Source organism: Antrostomus carolinensis, unplaced genomic scaffold (genome assembly GCF_000700745.2).
Source record: "Antrostomus carolinensis isolate BGI_N321 unplaced genomic scaffold, ASM70074v2 scaffold937, whole genome shotgun sequence".
Lineage (NCBI taxonomy): Eukaryota > Metazoa > Chordata > Aves > Caprimulgiformes > Caprimulgidae > Antrostomus > Antrostomus carolinensis.
Genome location: NW_010326410.1, coordinates 684 through 20,949, shown reverse-complemented (window position 1 = coordinate 20,949; position 20,266 = coordinate 684). Strand labels below are relative to the sequence as shown.

At 36.0% G+C, this 20,266-nt stretch overlaps 1 protein-coding gene across 1 annotated transcript in view; it reads right to left on the bottom strand.

Annotated features, from left to right (window-relative positions):
* OSBPL3 (oxysterol binding protein like 3) overlaps positions 1–19,074 on the bottom strand; it is a gene marked incomplete at its 5' end in the record, with an annotated part of 29,928 nt that extends 10,854 nt beyond the window's left edge. Inside the window, 11 exons of the mRNA XM_010171537.2 lie at positions 1,792–1,929; positions 3,808–4,058; positions 7,161–7,254; positions 7,923–8,057; positions 10,866–10,973; positions 13,799–13,929; positions 16,379–16,535; positions 17,140–17,232; positions 17,379–17,482; positions 18,326–18,452; positions 19,022–19,074. Of these exons, the coding sequence (XP_010169839.2) occupies positions 1,792–1,929; positions 3,808–4,058; positions 7,161–7,254; positions 7,923–8,057; positions 10,866–10,973; positions 13,799–13,929; positions 16,379–16,535; positions 17,140–17,232; positions 17,379–17,482; positions 18,326–18,452; positions 19,022–19,074 (1,391 nt within the window). The remainder of the gene's footprint in view (positions 1–1,791; positions 1,930–3,807; positions 4,059–7,160; positions 7,255–7,922; positions 8,058–10,865; positions 10,974–13,798; positions 13,930–16,378; positions 16,536–17,139; positions 17,233–17,378; positions 17,483–18,325; positions 18,453–19,021) is intronic.
* Between the last annotated feature and the right edge of the window lie 1,192 nt (positions 19,075–20,266).

Genomic DNA, 20,266 nt, shown 5'->3' with positions numbered 1-20,266 from the left:
ACACAATGCAGACTATTAAAAGGTAATAGTAAATAATAAAGTAACTTCACAATGTGAAAGCAGTCACTCCTCCTTTGCTGTAAATTCTTCCTTCTGGGTGAACACGACTAACAGCTGATCAGGACCAACTCTTTCATGCTCAATGCCTACTGTTCTTTTGACTAACAACTTTATTTTCAAGTCAAATTCTTGTTTCCCACTATTAATTTAATTTCTCAACCATCTACATGGCTCAAATACAGTTTCACATTCTTCTTTAGTTATTCTAAACTCACTCTAGTAATAGAACAGAATCTCTGTTATTATGTATATTTTACCTATCTATTTCATGGATTACATACTATCTGCACTAACAAGTTGAATAGAGTAAGCATCAACATGCTTGCACAAACAAGCAAAAAGCAACAGCTCCTGATGCAAAAAGAAATATTTAATGCTTGCAAACTGCACTAAATGTCTTTATTTCTATACTGCCCTCCATTCCTAATATTCCTCCACCTCATACTATTATAGTAACTTTACCACTTTATAAACTCATGTCACTTATTGCACATATTAGAACAATAGTTAACAGCCTAAGCCCCCTCATGTATTAAAATTCCTCTTTAGAAAAAGTAAAAATCGTACTGATTTATCCAATATTCGGGAAAATCTCTTCCTCTAATTCAACCTAACAAAGCTCAGTACCAGCCTTTATTCACCACTGCAGTGCTCTTTACACATCATTTTAGAACTGAAGTAGCCAAATGAAGAAGCACATACATTCCTTGAACTGTAAATTTGATTCTTACTTTGATTGATTTGTACTTTTTTTTCTCTCCTTATTTTTACTCTTGCCTGTGACATTTCCTGAGACTAAGGAAAGACTAAGTGCTTTTATAGCACTCAGTTGTAAAACATAATGTAAAAAAATGTTGTTTCTTCTTCACTTTTCGTTTCTTAAAGGAAAGGCTCTTAGAAGGCTTTCTCTGATCAAATGACTACATGGTACACCCTTGCCCACTACAATTTTTGTAATTTTTTTTTTTGTTATGTCTAGACAGAACACAGCTTTCAATCATTCTTCCTCTGCTAGGCACCAGATTATTTAAGTTTTATCTCTTTTTAACATATGTCTCAAGCTTAGCAATCTTGGTAAATTGGCTGTTTTAAATTTAATATTTTTCACCCATACTTAATAATCATTATCCTATTAGGGAGTTATTTTCATAAACACTCTGAATTTGATGTGTTGTATATATCCTTCACCGACTAAGCTGTGGCACCAGATTTGAAAGTCTTAGACCACAGAGTATTTGGACAGGAAGCAGAAATATTCGTTGTGCCGTAGAAAATACTAGTGGTTGATTGACTCGTAGAAGGGAAATATTGTTATAAAAGAAGACATTAAACAGCTGAAGATAACAGTATTTTTAATGATCACACACAAAAGAAAATGACAAGAATGCGAGTGCTTGTTGCAGTCATGATCAGATTTCAGCATGGGGAATTGCACTCTCCTTAACCAAGTTACCTAGTTACTGCAGTAGGCAGCCTGCCAGCGTTTGCTTCTCCAGCATCAGCTGTTGGCTGTCATATTCCATGTGAGAGTTAGCAAACTTTCCCCAGAAAACAATTTCCTTCATTTATAATTCCACAACGTCTCTTGAGTTGTACTGTGCTCAGGTTATGTAAAGTAATTTTGTATTTTGCTGAACATTCCAGACATTCATTTAGAATGAGGTTTCCAGACATTATTTAGAATTAAGCACGGTATCAAGTAGCAAATCTAAGGGTTGCAGCATACAGTACCTGTTCCGCAAAGAACTGGAAACCCTTATCTTCACGGATACATTCATAGGTTTCTCCAAGCACAGGATTAAATGGCTTACTTCCAGCTCGGTAGTAACTGGATGCATACGCAGAGACTGCAAATGCAGCTATATACACCTAGGAATAACATATGTAGAATTTTGATTAATTAATTTACCACAGCCATGCACGTTTTTTGCTATACATTGTGATTTAAAAGAAGGGGGGAAAAAAAAAAAAAGGGTCTTATCCTGACATCAGATTCTGTATTTTTCCTATAATTTGCAGACTACAAACGTGTATGCCTCCTGCAAGTTAAGCACTAGCTCACACATCACAGAATCATTCCGTTTTCAGAAAGTCATTCAATGGTCCAGGGATGGAGTTATTAGGGTCAAACACTGAAAATTTCATCAACTGAAAACACCATTTCTGAAAACTTTGAAACAGCTTAGCATGCTGCAACACAGTTCAAAGCAGTAACCTTAAAAATCACTGTTAGATTTTGTATTATAACTGGCTTTTATAGTGATGATCTGTGTTTCTGTGGCTCTACCAACTACCTTTTAGCTAAACATGGCACATGAAGTATTGGATGAGTTTTTACCAAGTTTGCTATTTCTAATGCAGTTTGAATTGAATTGCCTTTTATCTACGGTGTACTACTACCTGATTACAAAACTGTTCTTGATTATGACTGAGACACAGGTAACCCTTCCAAATTTTTACAGTCAACTCAAGCATAATTCCTCCTAAACCTGAGGAATTAGAAGTTGGGGATGTTAGATTCAGGTCTCTTTATCTTGCTTTTCATTCCCTTTTCCTCATCTTACAAAAGTGTAGATGCTCTCCTTTTACAATTTCAGAAATTGAATCCACCTCAGAATGGCTCTTTTATGAACTATTGCAATTACTATGCAACAGATAGCATTAATTTTGCCTCAGGAATTTCTCAAAGGCAAAGAATACTCCATTCTGAGGTAATTTCCAGATGCTTGGGTGTGGGAAGGAGGGAAAAGGCTTCCTTTCATTCCTGTATGAACAACTACTACTCATTTCCTTTTCCTTTTAACATATGTTCTCAAGAGAACAAAAAAGCTATGCACCTAAAACCCCAGTTAATAGCCACACTCTCTGTTTTGAGAACAGACACTAAATTGTAACCCTGTCAGAGTGTCAGCAAGAGGCTATTTATAACACAACTATTTACATTAATTAATAACCTCATTTTAAGATAAGATATATTGCTGCAAAGGCTTAATTCAGTTTAAGGGACAATCTATAACTTCCATTTAAGATAATTTAGAGAGCTTTTAATCCTTTACTTACAGGCTTACATATTAAGTAGCTCTTATGCACCTGGAAGCAGAACAACTGAAATGCATTTTTCTCTTGTTCTTTTGTCAAATGCTGAATTCAGGGTTCTGCACTGGCTGATGACACCTATTTTGTACTGAACATACATTTGTATTGCCTGTTTTGGAGATCCTGAACATTCTGGATCAACCCCAAAACTTCACAAAACCAGTTAATAAAACAAATTGAGCTCATTTAGTTAATATAAAGATACAACAGTAGTATAGGGCTTCAAGATCTAGCATCCTCTATGTACCAGATTATGTCACCAGATTAGACACCCTTAACAAAAGATCTGTTGTAGCTTTCATACTCAAGAGGGAAGTATCTTAGTTCAATGCTCCCTCCCTTTTTGCTGTAAATTTTGAATCTTACAGAGTAAGATTACACCAGAACCAAACTACTTTTTTTTTTAACTTGGCAGGACAGCAAGGTACTTCAGGAGAGACTTCCTGACAAAGCAACAGAAATTATGCAGAAGAGTAAAAAATGGTGGATATGTAAGTATGTACAGAGACATGTTTGGAGAGTCTGCCTCTCTCAACTGGGAGAAAAAGAAAAACAGAACAGAACATCTTCATTTCTTTGGCAGATTGTTTTTATATTTACTCTATTCTAATTATATTGAATGTTACTAAGTATGTGGAATTACATACTTACCATCCGTTCAAATGGGTCAGACGTATGTGCTGCTTTATCTAGTAGTTCACTGTACTCCAGCTCCTCGCAGAGACGCTGAAGGGTGTTAAGTGGCTCATTTAATTCAACAGGCATGGCCACTTTGGAGAGATCCTTTCCTATGTTATTTCTCAAGATATTCCATAGGCTGATGTTACTCGTATTAGGACATGGAGCTGGTAAACATGTTCTCCGTTTAGAAGTACATTCAATTCCACTTTCAGAAATACAGTCTGAAAAAGAAGGAAGTGGCAGAACAAGTCAATTCACTGTTTACTTTATCCCCTTTACAAATATACATTAGAATGCAACCATCTCTTTACTGTCAACACTTCCCTCCACCCTCACAATTCATTGAAGTATTTCACCTGTGGTCTGAAGATAGTCTTTTATAAAAATGATAAAATTAAGAACAAGATTTTAATTTCTGAGTGTTAACTGAGGTAAATGCCAGGTACAAATGACGCATAAAAAATGACCTTTCTTCTCATTAAAGGCTATAAGAAAGGCTCAGGCTTTCTATTGAATTTGAAAGAGTAAATATTATAACATTTTATTTGTAACAGAGATAGATTCCTATCTGTCTAAGTGACATAAAACCTCCTTCCTTGACAGAGCTTCAATTAAGTTGCTTCTCAGAAGGCAAGGCGTAACTTTCAGATCAAAGCATAATAACAACTCCTACTTATCTTCTCCTACTTTTTTGAGTACTCCTACCAGGCAAATTTACTGCACTACAGATTTACATGCAGGCTTTTCCACAGTGCTCCCCATAGTGCTTAGCATTTAAAAAAATTTAGTGATATTAGCTTTTAGATACTCCCATATGTTGGTAGAGAAATGGCCTGTTTTAAAGGTGGAAAAGCTGAAGCAACTATGGAGCGATGGGTTTGCTGAAGATAAAAAAAAAAAGAGCAATCAGAATAAGATAAATAGTTCTAAGTGTGCCCTGAAATTATTTGTGGCACGATCAAAATAGAGCTACAAGCTTCTGCAACAGACACTAATCTGAAGTGATTACATTGCTTAGCTGTACATCAATGTCATTTCAGAGAGGAATGCGGTTGCCACTACAAGAACATATTTTATCTTTACACATCCTTAGAAGCACCTAGGAAGCTCCTGCCCTAGAATTAGTTACCATTTGGAGACATTCAGGTATAGCCCTAGTCTGTCAACCCCTGTCTTCATCTGGCTTTCCTCACACAGCTTTGACTTGGAGGAATTAAAACAGCACTGGAGAGCACATCTTTCCTGTGCTGCACATGCCCAAAGAATCATTGCCCTTAAATGCATTATTTCAACTAGCATTCCCTCAGCTGGTCTGCTGACATAAACATGATATCAGCAGTGCTTCCCACAGTGACAAAGTACAGATAACCACAAGGGCTAACTTCTCCATGACTGCCCTGCGTGCTAGCCCATGGAGAGGGCTAACCTGATGGAGGTTTTCAACAGTCTAATCAGCAGCCTCGAAGTTCTGAGGAAGAAGTTTCTATCTTTTCTGCCACTCACAAACTAAGAGTCCTAATATCTCATATGACCCAGTAACTGTAACAAGGACAGGTGAACTATTTGCAGTCTACTGCCTATCTCTCTTTTTTTGCAGAAAAATGGCATGGTCACAATGAATCAAAAAAAGTCTATCTGAAACAATTACACTGTTATGAGGTTGGCTCCTGTACTTCCCTCTTGGAAGAACTTATTTAGTATCAGAACAGACCAAAAAGAAGGATGTTTCCTTAGTTACCTCAAGAATTATAGGATATCTGGAGAGGAAAGAGGCAAATCCTTAAAACTGATCCTTGTTCAAAAGAGCTTTCTGAAATGGGATTGGCTATGTCCTTTGACAGCTTCTGATTAAAAGCACGCTACTAAGTGACTGAACTACATATTCTGGACCAGTCCATCAATTGGGGTGAAGTGGTGACAAAACAAAGTAGAGAAACAACTAAGATATTCAGATACCAGATTTTCTATACAGTGAAGCTTGCTCACCCTCCATGAGAAGAAAAGCCCACGCAGTTCTGGTTTGCAAGAGCTGTAACAAACGGCTAGCAACAATAGTGAAGGTGATTAAGACATCTGACCTCCAGCTAGACTCAATGACTTTTAAGGCCAAACTGGACCATTATCATCATCTGGTCTGACCTTCTACATTACACTGGCCAGAGGATTTTATCATAATCCCACAATTTACGGTTCAGCTAAAGCCCTGTAGGAAAAAGACATCCAGTTTGCTATTAATAGGAGTGGCAGGCTGCCCAAAGCACAGAAATAGCAGGTACCAGAAGTACGTGGAGGTGCTGTTAATATGGAAGAGCTTCAGTAACAGTTTTTGTTACAATATGAACAGCCACACTAAAGAGTTTTCTAAGGTCCAGATCATGAAATAAATCAATCTGTATTCTTTCCTATCTTTCAAAAAAACCCAAAACCAAACAAAAAACCCCACAAAAACCACTCAAAAACCCCAAAACACAACAACAACAAAACAAAGAAAAAAACTTGGTTTTTAAACAGTTACAGAATATAACAGATCTCCGGGCATTTCAAACTACCCACATTCCTAGGGATCCACTGGTCCTTAGAGACAATGAGGAAACAGCTGCTAGTAAGAAACCACTTGTCAGCAGTTTTGAAGACAAAAATATATTGATAGAGTGGGAAAACATTGTGCTTAGCTGAAAGGAGCTGAAGGCACAAACCCAATTAGTTTGTTATGACCAATTCTTCTCCCTCTTCTTTTTTTTTTTTTTTTTTTTTTTATTCTGTCTCTAATTAGCAAGACAGTTAAATAAGCATATGCACTAACAAGACTATAATGATTAAAACATGCAAAAAATAAATCCTTATGGTCACATACCAATCCTGCCAGTGTGCAATTATTTTCATGTTCCCTTAAGCACTGAGTTCTACTAAAAGCAACAGAACTCTGAATGCAGTTAAGTTGCAGAATGAAAAACCAGAGTGACAGAAGAAAATAACTTTTTGAAAAAAGGAAAGGAGCTAGGCCTTGGTACTTTGAAAAATCCTGTGTCCATGAAAGAAACTGAAAAGGAATGGGAGTTGCACCAAAGAAGCAAAGAAAATAGGTGTTTTGCTGCTTATACAGAACCACCGTTCTGCTTAATCAATGGTGTCTCAGCCTGTTAATCAGATTAGCCAGAATGTGCTGTTCAAAACCAATCTGAGGCTATAAGAGGAAAAATACAAGCTGTTTACATGTCAAAACCTGTAATATCAAATTATTTCTAGTAAGAGGAAAAAAAATCCCAAGCAAAAAGAAAAAAACAAGATTCTTAAAACATGGTATAATAAAACACTGAACTTACTTAAAGTTTGCCTTTCATTCTCCATGTCATTGCTTAGGTTATCTTCTGAGGCATTATCACTGATATCACTTACGTATGAGTCATCATCCGATACCTGAGTGCAGGGTGGGGAAATAATCAAGATACATCATTCATTAAATTAACTCCATATACACATGAAAATTGTTACTTTCAGCTACAGTTATTATTTTAATAGATTTTTACATTACAGAAAAGTACTAAGAAGTCCTAAGAAGACACAATTAAGTTCAGGAAAGATCACCATCACTGAAAATTCAGCTATTTTATAGTGGAGACCTGCTGCATCTTCTTGGTCTCACAGCTAAGACAGCTTTCCTCATATCAAAAGCCAAGTTTTTTACGGAATCTGAGAGAGGTGACAAAATGGGCTATTAAGTTTCAATATGCATGACATCAGCCCCAAGGTATGCACAGGTACCACAAGGACAGGTATGAATATATATTTCTATGATAGCATTTCTTAAGCACCTCAAGGCAGACAGTACAATATATGCAGTTATCTGCATACTAACTACATAACTGCAATTTGCCTCATTGTGCATATAAGACTTCTCCATAATAATGATTACATTTTACTGTGAAGAGACAACGACAACAGATAAATACATGCAGCATATTAATTTCAAAATGTTCTGCCATTTTCTGGCAGTCATTTGATGTGCAGTTAGCACTCAGAAAGACTGCACATCAAGTAGCAGATAAGAAACTGCATCAGAATTATGTCAATTTTAATGCTCAGACCTCATTTTCTGAAGAGCTAGCAGACAGTAGGACTTCCTGTGCATCAAAAAATTCTGTGAGAGAGTCAGCTATAGACAGTCTGCTTTCATCGGAGACCTGGTGAACCAGACCTCTGCTTTCTTCTGTCGAATTTTCCTGTTTAAAAGAAATGAAAAGTTTTGAGAGAAGTACCACAAATATCATTCGTGCATGCAATTCCACAGTCACATCATTAAAGGGCTGTAAAACACTGAGAAGATTGCACATGCTCCTGTCCAATTGATAGTTAGTATGTGTTTTAAAGAGGGATTTAAAACCAAAGTTAAACAAATTAAAGAGAAAAAGAAAAAAAAGCGATGCATATTCAGTAAATCAGTTATGGTGCTGTATGTACTTTTTCCTCAAAAAAAAGAAAAAAAAAGGTAAAAATGCTTTGATATTTGAGTGATTTAGCCAGATATATACACAAGTGTATAATCAAAAAGCCCCTAGAAGAACAAAACTCCCATCTGGTTATATTACATCCTAGATTCCCATTCCCTTCTGAACTTAGCAAATGAGTTAGTCTTTTCCTCCCCGACCTTGCTTAATGCAAAGCCTGTGGTGCAGTGCCATGCAAAATTCAAAGGGCAAAGTTGCTTTCTATATAATAGCAATGCCTTCCTTGCTCTTCCTTTGCTAGATAATTTTCCATGCTCTGCTTTGGAAAGCTTTCGTTCATATCCACACCTGAGAGAGCTCCGTGTTAAACCAAACCCAGCATTTTATCAAAGCCACATAAGTGACGTTGCTTTTGCTGCTTGCTGGCACGTTCGACTGCCACGGAGATCTCTGTAACGCCTCCAGTGGAAGCCCTACACATCATTGGTGTAAGCAGAGTTCCAAAAGGTGGCCTAGCAAGGGTGGGGTGACCAGTAAGACTCGGTTCATTCTGCAGATTCAGTAAAAAAAAAAAATCAGAGAAGACTGTGCACTATTGTTCTCCCTGATAACTCCACCAACACTAAGGAAAAGGGCTGGCTGGCCCAAAGGAGTCTATTAGCTGCTCTCAAGCTTTTCGGCATGACATGATTTACTAACTTGTAAGCACAATTGCCCTATCATAATTTTGAAGGAATTGTAGTGTTTTACTTCCAGAACAATGTAATGAGAAATCTGACAAGTCTGTAATCAAACTGACAAATCTTCTTTCAAAGCTTTTCTGCTGGTAGATTTTACTATAGTATGGATGTCTTCAGTACATGCTGATAATGGTCACATGGTAACAAACCAAACCATTATCACACAAGACTTTTTTTTTTTTAAATATACATATACTTCTGATAAAGTAGCAAGAAAAGAGGAAACCTCAACATTGCCTCTTCTGTGAGAAGGCAATTATCCTAGCCTACAAGAGAGAGAAAAAAATCTTATAAGCATTACTACTGGGATTGTTTCCAATACTATTTTGAATCTGAGAAGGAAAGTGAACAAGAAAGGCTTTTAAAAGAACAGCAGGTTTTTCTATCTAACACATTAGAGTTTCGTGTTGTATTCTTTCATGTTCCGACTCTGGCAGGATAAACTACAACACAAACTGCCCAATGGACAAACTAAACTTTTACTTTATGCAAAGGCTTGAGATACTAGTTTATACTCCTTCAATTTTCACAGGCCTATCATAGCACCTGATGTATCATTTAGAGCCAAGTTTTGCACAGTGGCCTTGTCTTCCTCACAGCAGCACTACTGTATCATAGTCCTCAGACAAACCTAAAATGAAACTTCTCCGATATAAGACATTTCACCCTTAACTTACATCCCAAACCAAGGCAGAGGGAATTTGTGAATGAAACCTCTAAAGGACCTTTTGATAACTATTTTTGTCATACGTGTGTATATATATAGCACAGAACAATTTTCAGAAACAATCCATTGTCATTGCAAGGACCTCCACTAAATAAGAAAATAAAGAACTCCTGAAATTAAAACAACAATGCATTAATGCTTGCCTGGGTAACAGTTGACATTCTCAGGGCATTAAAAGCACAAGGTATTAGAATGATCAACTACCTTAAAGAAACAAACAGCTAAATATGACCAAAACACAACTCTACTAAGCCAGAACAAAATGAGAAGTGAACAGATAGAATGACTAAACTGTCTTTAAAAATAAAAGGAAATAATAAGTTATTTAAAACCTCCAACGTTACATCCACTCAAGTTTTAATGAAAGATTTATACTACAAGCACAGCAGAAGTTTCTATATGAGTCAACATTTAGGAAAATCCATCAGAAATAACACAGTTCTTGTTTCTCTCAATAGCAACATTAACACCTAGATCCTACGATGTTTAAATACACCATATTCACATGCATTCTGCAGCAAGCCAAAGAACTGTCTGAACATCAGTACATCTCAAACTGGCTAACTGGACATGTAGAAGACTCCCTAGCTTCACACAAAATTAAATGCCTGAAAGGCTCTTGTACATCTCATTTCTTTGATCCTTTCATGGAAATGGCTGACAGGTGTTCTAAACCTTCCACAAGCCGCAACAGTAGCCAGTGTTCTAGGCTAACAATATTTAGACAGGCAACAGAAAGAACTACTGAACTTTAAAGTTAACAAGGGAATAAGAGGGAGAGAAACAGCAGCATGAGGGTAACAAGGCACAAGGCTCTCTCAAGGTAACAAGGCTCTGCTCACGGTGAGTGGAAAGCAGGCAGGAAGCAAGGGAGAACACCAGGAGACAGTAGCAAAAAGCAATGGAAGTATGCTCAGGAAAGCTGCTCACAAGGAACGTGTTTGAAATCAAATATTACACAATGCATCATCAGAAACCATGAAAGCAGACTTGTTTTGCTAGCACAATACATCATAGGGAAGACATGAAGAACAGGACAAGATTCAGCTATGCAGCACTGTCTAGATGTAGGGGCTTGAGGAACAGACATCACTGAAAGAGGAAATCCATACCCACCTTCACCAAATCTGGACTTGATTTTGCATTAGATGCTGAATCAAGGATCATAGATTCGGCATGTATTCTGCGTAACCGGTCTTTAAGATCTGTGTTTTGTGCTATTGCCTGGAATATTTAACAAAAATATTGGGGATATAAAGTTCTCTCAACTAATGTGAATGTGGCTTCATCGTGTAAAAAGGGGTGAAGAGTATATAAAGTGCAGTATAAAACAACACCACCACATGATTTTTTACTGGCTCAGCAAATCATTTATTATAAATGCTTCAAACCTTGTTCCTTATCCCTTTAATTAAAACTATTCTTGTTCAGTGTGAGGGAAAAGACACACAAATGGAGAAAAAAGCCAAAAATGGCAGGGATATTTCAAGTTACCAGGTTCTGCAAGTTGATTTAGTAAGTTATAAATTAATGTTGTGCATCTTTTTTCTTTTCAAGCTCCCTTCCTTCACCCCTATGTCCAACCTAACCTCTCTCAACATTAATTCTTATTCTTGCCACATACAAAACGATTTGATTTTTCCATCAGTCTGGTATACTGACTTTTCCCTTTGCCGACCACTGACAGAGAAATAAGACTTAAATTTAGACAGGTACAGGTACAATCTGTGTCCTATCAGCTTGTGATGGCAATGATCAGAATAAAAAGCCTCTACTGCAAACTCGTGTTTGTTACATGTTATGTACTCATGCTGGGTGCATCTGGTGGATGCATGTCAGTTAGAGAAGACTTGTAGGAAGAGAACACAACCCTGCCTGCAATGAAAATACCTCTGGAAAAAAAAAAAAAAAAGGTTAGGTTACTGATACTGGAACAATACTGAAGACTTACTGCCCACTTTAACAATCTGAATCAATATGAGGATGTGGAGAACCCTGCTGTTTACAAATCCACTTTGTCCCACAAATGTTTCTGATTTCAACAGTAATTTTTTGTTAGAAATAGTCTTGAATGCAGGAAAGACAGTAAGCTCAAAGTGATGATGGAAAGGAGAAAGTATTTTCTGGCTTTACATATATGTGGTCTAAATTCAACATACAGGCACATACCACTTTTGTGTCAAGTGTTCCAGTGGACAGCATTGTGTTATACCTACAACATCGAATAAGTAAAACAAAGAACTTACACTTACAGAGATTTCCTGTAATAGCATCTTCCAAATTTCATTGTTTGATACAAAGTGTTTTCTTCCTTTTATTGTCTTCTTTCTCCCCCCAAAATAAAAATATTGTACTTTTCCCCATTCTGTATTTGTTTTTCTTAGACTGTGTGTAGGTCAATTATATAATGTTAATGAGGGAGAAGCAGAGGCAGAGATGCTAATTATGTAGTGTTTTATCCACTTTAAATTTGTTCATTTTTCTTCCCCTGCCAGGCTGATGAGAACTAAACAGACTTGTGTTTGATAGCCTTCAACCCAAGTCTGATTTTTTGTTACTCATATACAGAAAACAAACTGAGACAAACAACAGCAAACACTAAGTCAAAATCACCAACACAAAACACTCTTGCAAGTGAGTCCTAGAAATATGTCAAGTTTATAATATCTGTGCTTCCACACATCTCTGAAGGAAGCTTATTCCTTTCTCCTACAGGATCTCTGCTGTACAGGGTGAGAAAATTTCTGTTGGCACCATCGCTTTACAGATCTGCAGGCTAAGAATAGCTCTCATAGGTGTTAACCTCTGCTGAAACTGCCAAGGTTCACAGATCTCTTCTGGATGGGCTGGAAAAGGCTTTTTAAGTATCAGATAAGATCTAAAAGCATGACTTTTAAAAGACGTTTAGAAGATGAAGATGGGCAACAGAATGTCATTGCTCAGGAAAAATATTCATGCTGTTCATTGAGTTAAGAAATCTTAAAATGTATTTTATGATATAAAATGGTAGGCAAATAACACTGGAAAAATAAGTCACCTATTCAAATATCAGAAGCTGAACATTTGAAAGCCAAAACCAAAGAAGTGCAAGTGAGTGAATATAGTTATTTTGCAAAAGGTTTCAGTTTTCCCTAAATACTATGCCTCTACACATGGAGAGATGTTATATGCTAAAGAACTATAACTGTATGCAGCTTTTGTAAAGCAAAGGGAAGTTTTCATGCTGAAATAATTTTAAGATTATCTGTATCACATTTATCAATGATAGAGAGTCACCCTTGCTTCTGATTAGGAATTTGCAACAAACACTGCAATTTTAAGACCATGGTAATGATGGCCCTCATTGCTCTGAAATCAGATCACTATTTGGTTGACATGTTCAAACGTGACCAACCTGAAAGTTCTGGTCTCAGCTAATTACAAAAAGCACACCAACCAAAAAACCCCATCTTTTTAAAAAGCACAATCTTCTGTCATTTAGAACTCTGCCCTAACAGCTCCATCACTGCTTTAGATGAGTAACAGAAAATTAAGGTTGGAAGTCAATACAAACAAGTTGTACTTGAATTTGCTTTGCAGTGTCTTAGTGCAGCATGATGAAGCTCTTGTGTGTTAGAAGGGACAGCTGAGTGCTTTCAGCCACTCTCACCTTGATTTGATGCCAAGTCATACAATAAATACTTGAGTGCTGTTTGGGAAAAGAAAAGGAAAAGAAAACCCACAACCTACCAGAGCTGAGTGATTAAGCAAAAGTGTATGTTTTGAGAGAAAGTAGATGTATTGTCACAGAGCAGCCCTCTGATGCTCAACATCCAATGATACAGATTATACTATATGTCTAAATCAATCTGTCAAACTCCAGTAATTTCACAATACCGTTAACATTTAGGAAAGTCTTTGAAAAACACCATATACAATAACTTACTATGCTTCAATACTGCAAATTCTAGCACAGAACAGACACTAAAGAAACAGAAATTAGCTACTATAAAATTTAAAAGTAGTATCTGATGACAATGAAGCTGGTTGAAGTTCAGCATGTCACTTACAGATGTTAAGGCATTCTTCAAGCCAATTATTTGTGCAGATGGAGACGAGGATGCATCATGCTCCAGCATGTGCTTCAGCTTTTCTCTCTCTGTAGATATGGTGCTGAAAGCTGATCTCAAGGTGAAGTAAACTGGAACATTTCAAAAAAAGTGACAGTTAAAAACAGCTACCAATTTCATACGTACTAATTATGTAAAACTTCAATGAAACATCATTTATGGTGATAGAAACGAGAATTAAGGTTGAGAGATCCAGGGTGGGTTACTAAAAACAAGTAATATTAATCAAGATTATAGGGTAGATTTTTTTAGTAGGAGAAATGTTTATGGTGAACATTACTGTGTTGACTATATTAGCCACAGCCAAAATTACTCTGATTATTTGTGACAGATGGCAACAAAGCTAACTAACCACATCTGCTCTTCACTTTCTTTTGTTCCCCAATTAGCTTGAATCTTCAGATGGTCATGACTCTATTCCACATTCCTTTAAGAATTCCAGTGGGGAAGAAGAGAGGGAAGGAAAAAAAAAAATAGAAAAAAAAAAATCAAAAAAGCAGCTATAACACATACTGTGCCACAGCTATAGGGTTAATAGTTTCCCCACAAGCAAGTCAACTGTAGTGTTGAGTTTTGTTATCTCTTTTTGAGACAAAGAAATTTCAGCTTGTTAGATGATTTAGTGACTCAAAGGGTCAGATCCTGAATGGTGTGCACATTACGCTGCTACTTCTACTGCTTCCTGAGCCAGTATCACCAGCCTGAAACATTCAAATCAGACAACAGATCATGCAATTTTAAAATCACTAGATTTTTCAAGAGAAAATGCACTTTCTTTATTTTTTTTTTCTTTTAAGATATTTAGTATTTTATTTAACTACAAGGAATAAAAATTTATTAAAATAATATTTGTTTAAGCAGGATTTCAGCATTCCTCTAACTGGAGAATTAGAGGATTTCTGAGGGCCTAATCAAGCCTTATAATACAGTCATGAGAACTGTCAATGCAAAAACGTATCCATTTGCATGGCAGCAGAGATATAAAATCTGAGCACGTGTGCATGGAAAGGGCAAAGAACAAGAAATCTCTGATACTCCTCTCTTCTAATCATCCAGAGTTAACCTGAATCATCATCACTTCAGTGAGTATTTGACGTAGCCCAATTTACTCTTATCAGAAAATATTCTTCAGGCATATTTCAACACTGCAAACCATTACCAAATCTAATTCTCATACTTTAGCCTATTTGAAGAAATCTTTAACAGTATCACAGGGGGTGGGGAGGAAGATGTACCCACTATGATCTATTTTATGTTAGCCTTTCATATGTGGATGACATGACCAGAATCTTCAGTGACCTTAAATGTCATTTAATAAGTTGTATACTAACTTAAATTTTCAAGAATTATTACATACTAAAGTACTAATGTTTCATTTTATTTAATTTGTATCAAAAGCTAAAGCAAAAGTGAAGCAAAGTCTTCACTACCCTTTTTCAGAAGGGGTGTGGTATAAAGCAACTTTGGAAAAAAGTTCTTTGCACTTTTAATGAAACGATACTGTATTAAATAGTACCAAGTCAGTTGTCCCCTCAATGCATGGATCAATCTAAACAAAATTTCCAACATGGACATTTCAGGTAAGATGATCTTGAATAGGCAATTTCTTTGCTCCACTTAGGTAGCAGCTTTTCCAAGTGCATCCCTCCCCCACTTCTTTTCTCTTTTTGGAAATATACATCAGTTTTGACTATAATTGATTTTATAAAGTTTACTACTTAGACACATTTCTTATATAATGGAATCAAGATGCATCAGCATTAGAGGGGAAAAACAAGGAAAGAATGCTTATAACATCAACCATTATCTTGTGCAAAAGGGGACAAAGCCCATACTCCCAAGAGTCTTTCAGATATAAATGCTTAAGTGCCTTCCTCACCGAGATCACTTAAACAAAAATGTTTCTGCTGTGAGGGTGATGGAGCGAAGCACTGCTAATGAAAAATTATCTTGAGAAGAAACAATTCTAGTCAAGCTGACCCTCTGGCTGCTTTACATGATTTTACTCTTCTATATTCACTAAAATTAGGTTACTACCATAGCAACCCCTGTATCACCAAAAAATGTTGACTCTGAAACACAATGAAGCAAACCGAATATACAAACATGTATGTGTTCATATACACATATGCATGCAAACACATTGGAATATATATATATATATATATATACACACACATATATATATATACACATATATATATATATACACTGTGTTCGTAGCAACCGATTTTAAAATTCTCACCTTTCAGTAAAAAAAAAAAAAAACAACAAAAAAAAAACCTAGGTTTTTAGCCCATAAATTATTTTAATATTTTATTAAATAAAAAAAAAAAAAGCTATGATTAAGTCACTTTTTTAAAGTTACTCAAGAGTTCAACGTTTGCAATTCCTCAAGGGAATTAAGGCAAGGGAGAGCGTTTTCCGCTTTTTCTAAACATTAAACAGGAAGCATTCCCCCAAGTCACATATTTAAATTGTGATGATATAAAACCACATACAAAAGACAATTTCATTTACCTTTATGTGCAATGTGAAATAAGTCCTCTTGCATTTTAGTAAATTCTGATGATGTTTCAGAGCCATTGGAGTAGTTTTTCTCCTCTACAAAATCTATTGTAGATAAGTTAGGATTGGAAGCATGCAGTCTCATAGGGGCAGAAAATACTGAAGGCACCTGTAAGGAGGATAGCCATTTGTGATACGTTTACAAACTGTAAAGAAAATCTTTATTGTACCCATCTGGGTTACACATTGGAGATACCAAAAAGAGAAAAAATACTGTCAATTGCCAATAGGCTTGAAATGGATGAAACCTGGCAAATGAAACCATAGATATAACTTTGCCCAAGGTATCGTAATTGGAGATTTGGCAAAACTCCAAGAAACAAGCCCATTGAGAGCTGTAGCATATGCTATACTATTTTTCCTCCACAAGTGTCTAATCATATGGCTGCTGGATGCAAATATGTACAAAACTATTCAGAGAATTTGCAAAAATCCGTACTTCTAAAAAAACCCCAACACCACAACCCCCCAAACTGGAGGCAGATCAAAAACTTGGCTGAAAAGCATGGTCAGCCTCCTGAAGGTAACAGTGCAGATCCTATTGCAGCTATCAATGACAACGTATCTACGTTTCATCTGATATATTAACACTTAAAATAAGTTAGCACAGGACACTACTTAGAAAGGATTCATATGTCCTAAGTTGGCTACACCAAGAAGTGATCAATAACCAAGATTTGGAAAAAGATGAGCACTGAAAGGACTGAAGTTACCTGTAACATTCCTTTAGTCTCTTTCCCAATAACTCTGGATCGCCACCTCCTGTGTGTTCTCTTCTCCTTTTTTGGGCTCTCAAAAGGTCCAACCTTTTAACAATACACAGGACAAAAATAATAGATTGCCATAAAACTATCAGCGCTAAGAAGAAATACTTCGATCCTTCAGAATTTAGGGTTGTTTTTTTGGAATTGAAAGGGAAATTTTTTATTATTTTGTTTTTTAAACAACAAACCTGCATAGCATTTATAGCAGGTGCTGAATATGTCCTGTGAAGTACATCCATGCTCTGTAACAGCTGGTTCATTTCCAGTAAATATGTATGACAGTTGGAGAGATCTGTTTTGAACAAGAAAATATTTTCAGTTGCCCTAAAGTAACAGACACATTGAAAGTTTTGTTTGTTTGTAGGTTAGTTTTATTTTGATTGTAGCTAGCATAAGTTTTTCATTGACTAAAAGCACATTATTAGACAACAGGATAAAAAGCTTGTATCCTTCTATCTTCAAGTTCAAATCCAAAACATTGAAAAGCATCTATATGGTGTGTGAAATAATAATGATATTTTATCCTAGCTGGTTGCAGAAAAACGAGAATAATGTGATAATTACGACAGTTTGGGACTAGTCAGAGCTCCTCATGGTGAGGGTAACAATGTCATAGGCATCAAGACTGAATTGTACATTCAGAGCTAGAGATGAGGCTCCTCTGTATTAGAGCTGAAGCTCACTGGTGGGTAGAACTTTACCAAATAAATATCACACAGACACTACCAACATAAGGAAGATATTAATGCTCTTAGGAAAGCATGAAAGCAGAAGGTGAGTTTGAAGTACAAAGGTTTAGTGCTTTTTAAATTACTAGATATTGGATGCTTCCCTTTTTTGAATACTCAGCCTAAAGTTCAAATCCTACTACTGAAGGTAATGTTCGTATATAAAAGAAAATGTACTGAAATATATAGGTTCCTTGAAGAGGTACCCACAACTGATACCCCAACATCCAAAATCACTAGTCCTTTTGAAAACAAGAGAGTAGCCAGTTAATCAACCACCACCCCTTTGCTCCCTCCAGTTTCAGAGAAAACTCTAACTGTAATGACTACTTACAGTATAGTACTCATTGTCAAGAAAAACTAGGGTAAATATTAGGCTACTTTCAATTTTCTTCAAATATTATTACCTCTTGAGCATTTTTCCATGTCTTCAGAAGATTGTAGCCAAGATGAAATCCTAGACTCATTACTTGAAAAGGAAAATGACAAGTTACCTCCAGCTGACAATGAATTCTGTTTGGTCAAGCTGCTTGCCTGTTCCAAAGAAGAGCAAGAGAATAATTAAAAACCAATATTTTAATGTTGTATGCACAAATTTTGACAACCAACTGTTGAGATCCATGACTGAAGGCACCAATAACATGGAGGAAAAAAAAATGTAGGAACTAGACTAGATATACAGTCATTGATCATAATAACGTCAGGATATCTAACGTAACTGCTGTCTACTAGCAGTGGAAATACTAAAGGAACCATAAAAAATTGCTGAAAACTACATTTTGAGGAAGGGCAAAGTTCTGACTCAACTAAATACAATAAAAGCACCATATCTGAACAGGATCAAAGTCAGACATTCTGTTCCTTCCCCATACTCCTCAAAGAAGCCCCAGAAGTAACTTAAATGTAATGTGCTCATACTCATTAAAGCTATTTTCCAGTGGAAAAAAAAAGGATCTACTAGATGTTATTTAAAAATTTTACTCAAGGTTGCATGACTTTAGCACAGATTTGTCTTGACAGGACTTAATACCTGTGTGACTATACACCTCATCTGCGTAAATACTGCCCTATTACAATGTCTCAGTAACCATTTTCAAACTTACCTCATTTTCAGCAGTGCCACTATCCGATGCTGGGAATTCTGTGTAAGAGCTAACTGAGTAGTACAATTAAGTAGTTTCCAATGGGAAGAAATTTCTACCCCATACTACTATCAGTTGATTGTGGCCTATAATGCTGTTTTCTTTAATGCTACTACAAATAATAGCAATTCACATGCCTAATTATTTTTAGACCTTACTAAACGTTTCATGTTTAATAAAATCTATGTCAGGAAGTTGCAGAAATTACATGCCTTCTCAACATCTTGTTTAAAATCAGTTTTAAAATGTTTCATTTTAAGTGCCATTACATTACTACCTTACTGGTTATAAGAAAAGCTGACTAAATTGTTTGGCTCTTCTCTAAAGCATACACTTAAACTTTGTTACCTCTGGCTCACCTTATACAAAAATTCAGGTAGTACTAGTTTTAAATCCATTCATAGGAAACATCCTCTACATCTCAGCTGCCATTTTCTTAGTTGGTCTTTTAAAAATTACAATACAAGCTCCAACTTGAGTTGCAGAATAAAATAAAATGCACTATCCATGTGATGTCATTCAGTACTATGTTAATTTATATAGTCAGTATGCAATAGTAGTAAGTATCAATAAGCACACTTGTTTTAGTCATCTATATAGGTATACTCAAATAATAATCCCAGAACCTTTAAAAGCACAAGTAAACCAAATTTAAATGTGAGCAATTGCATTGGCATTTTGTGAGCAAATCTCACATTTATCTCTTCAGAAATCTATCTCATATAACTAACTTTTCCAGAATTCATATACATGAGGGGCATGAACAGGAGGGAAGAAGAAAGCAGGTATTACCAAGAAACAGGCAAGAGAGAGTTTGTATAGCTCCAGTTAGTATAGTTTTGGTTTTGACTAGCATGGCTAAGCTTTAGAATCCAAGCATTCCACCTAAACATATGTGGATATATAAACCTATCTCCCAACAACAAAATAAAACCACAGATGTGAACTGACCAGGTGTTTCTAAAAGCAAATAAAATACAATGCATTTTTCACTTAATATATTTTTCTCAAAATAATCTAATTGCTGGATTGATATCAACTAACATCAAGCTAGAGCTAGTGTAAATTGGCAAACTTCCATTTAGCTTCAGCAGAGCTAAGGTGATTAACTGAAGCTTAAGAAATATCCCCTTCTATTTTTCATATGAAAATAAGTAGAGCTTCTTTGCAGCACAAATCTGGATTAATAAATTAGAAGTGAATTAA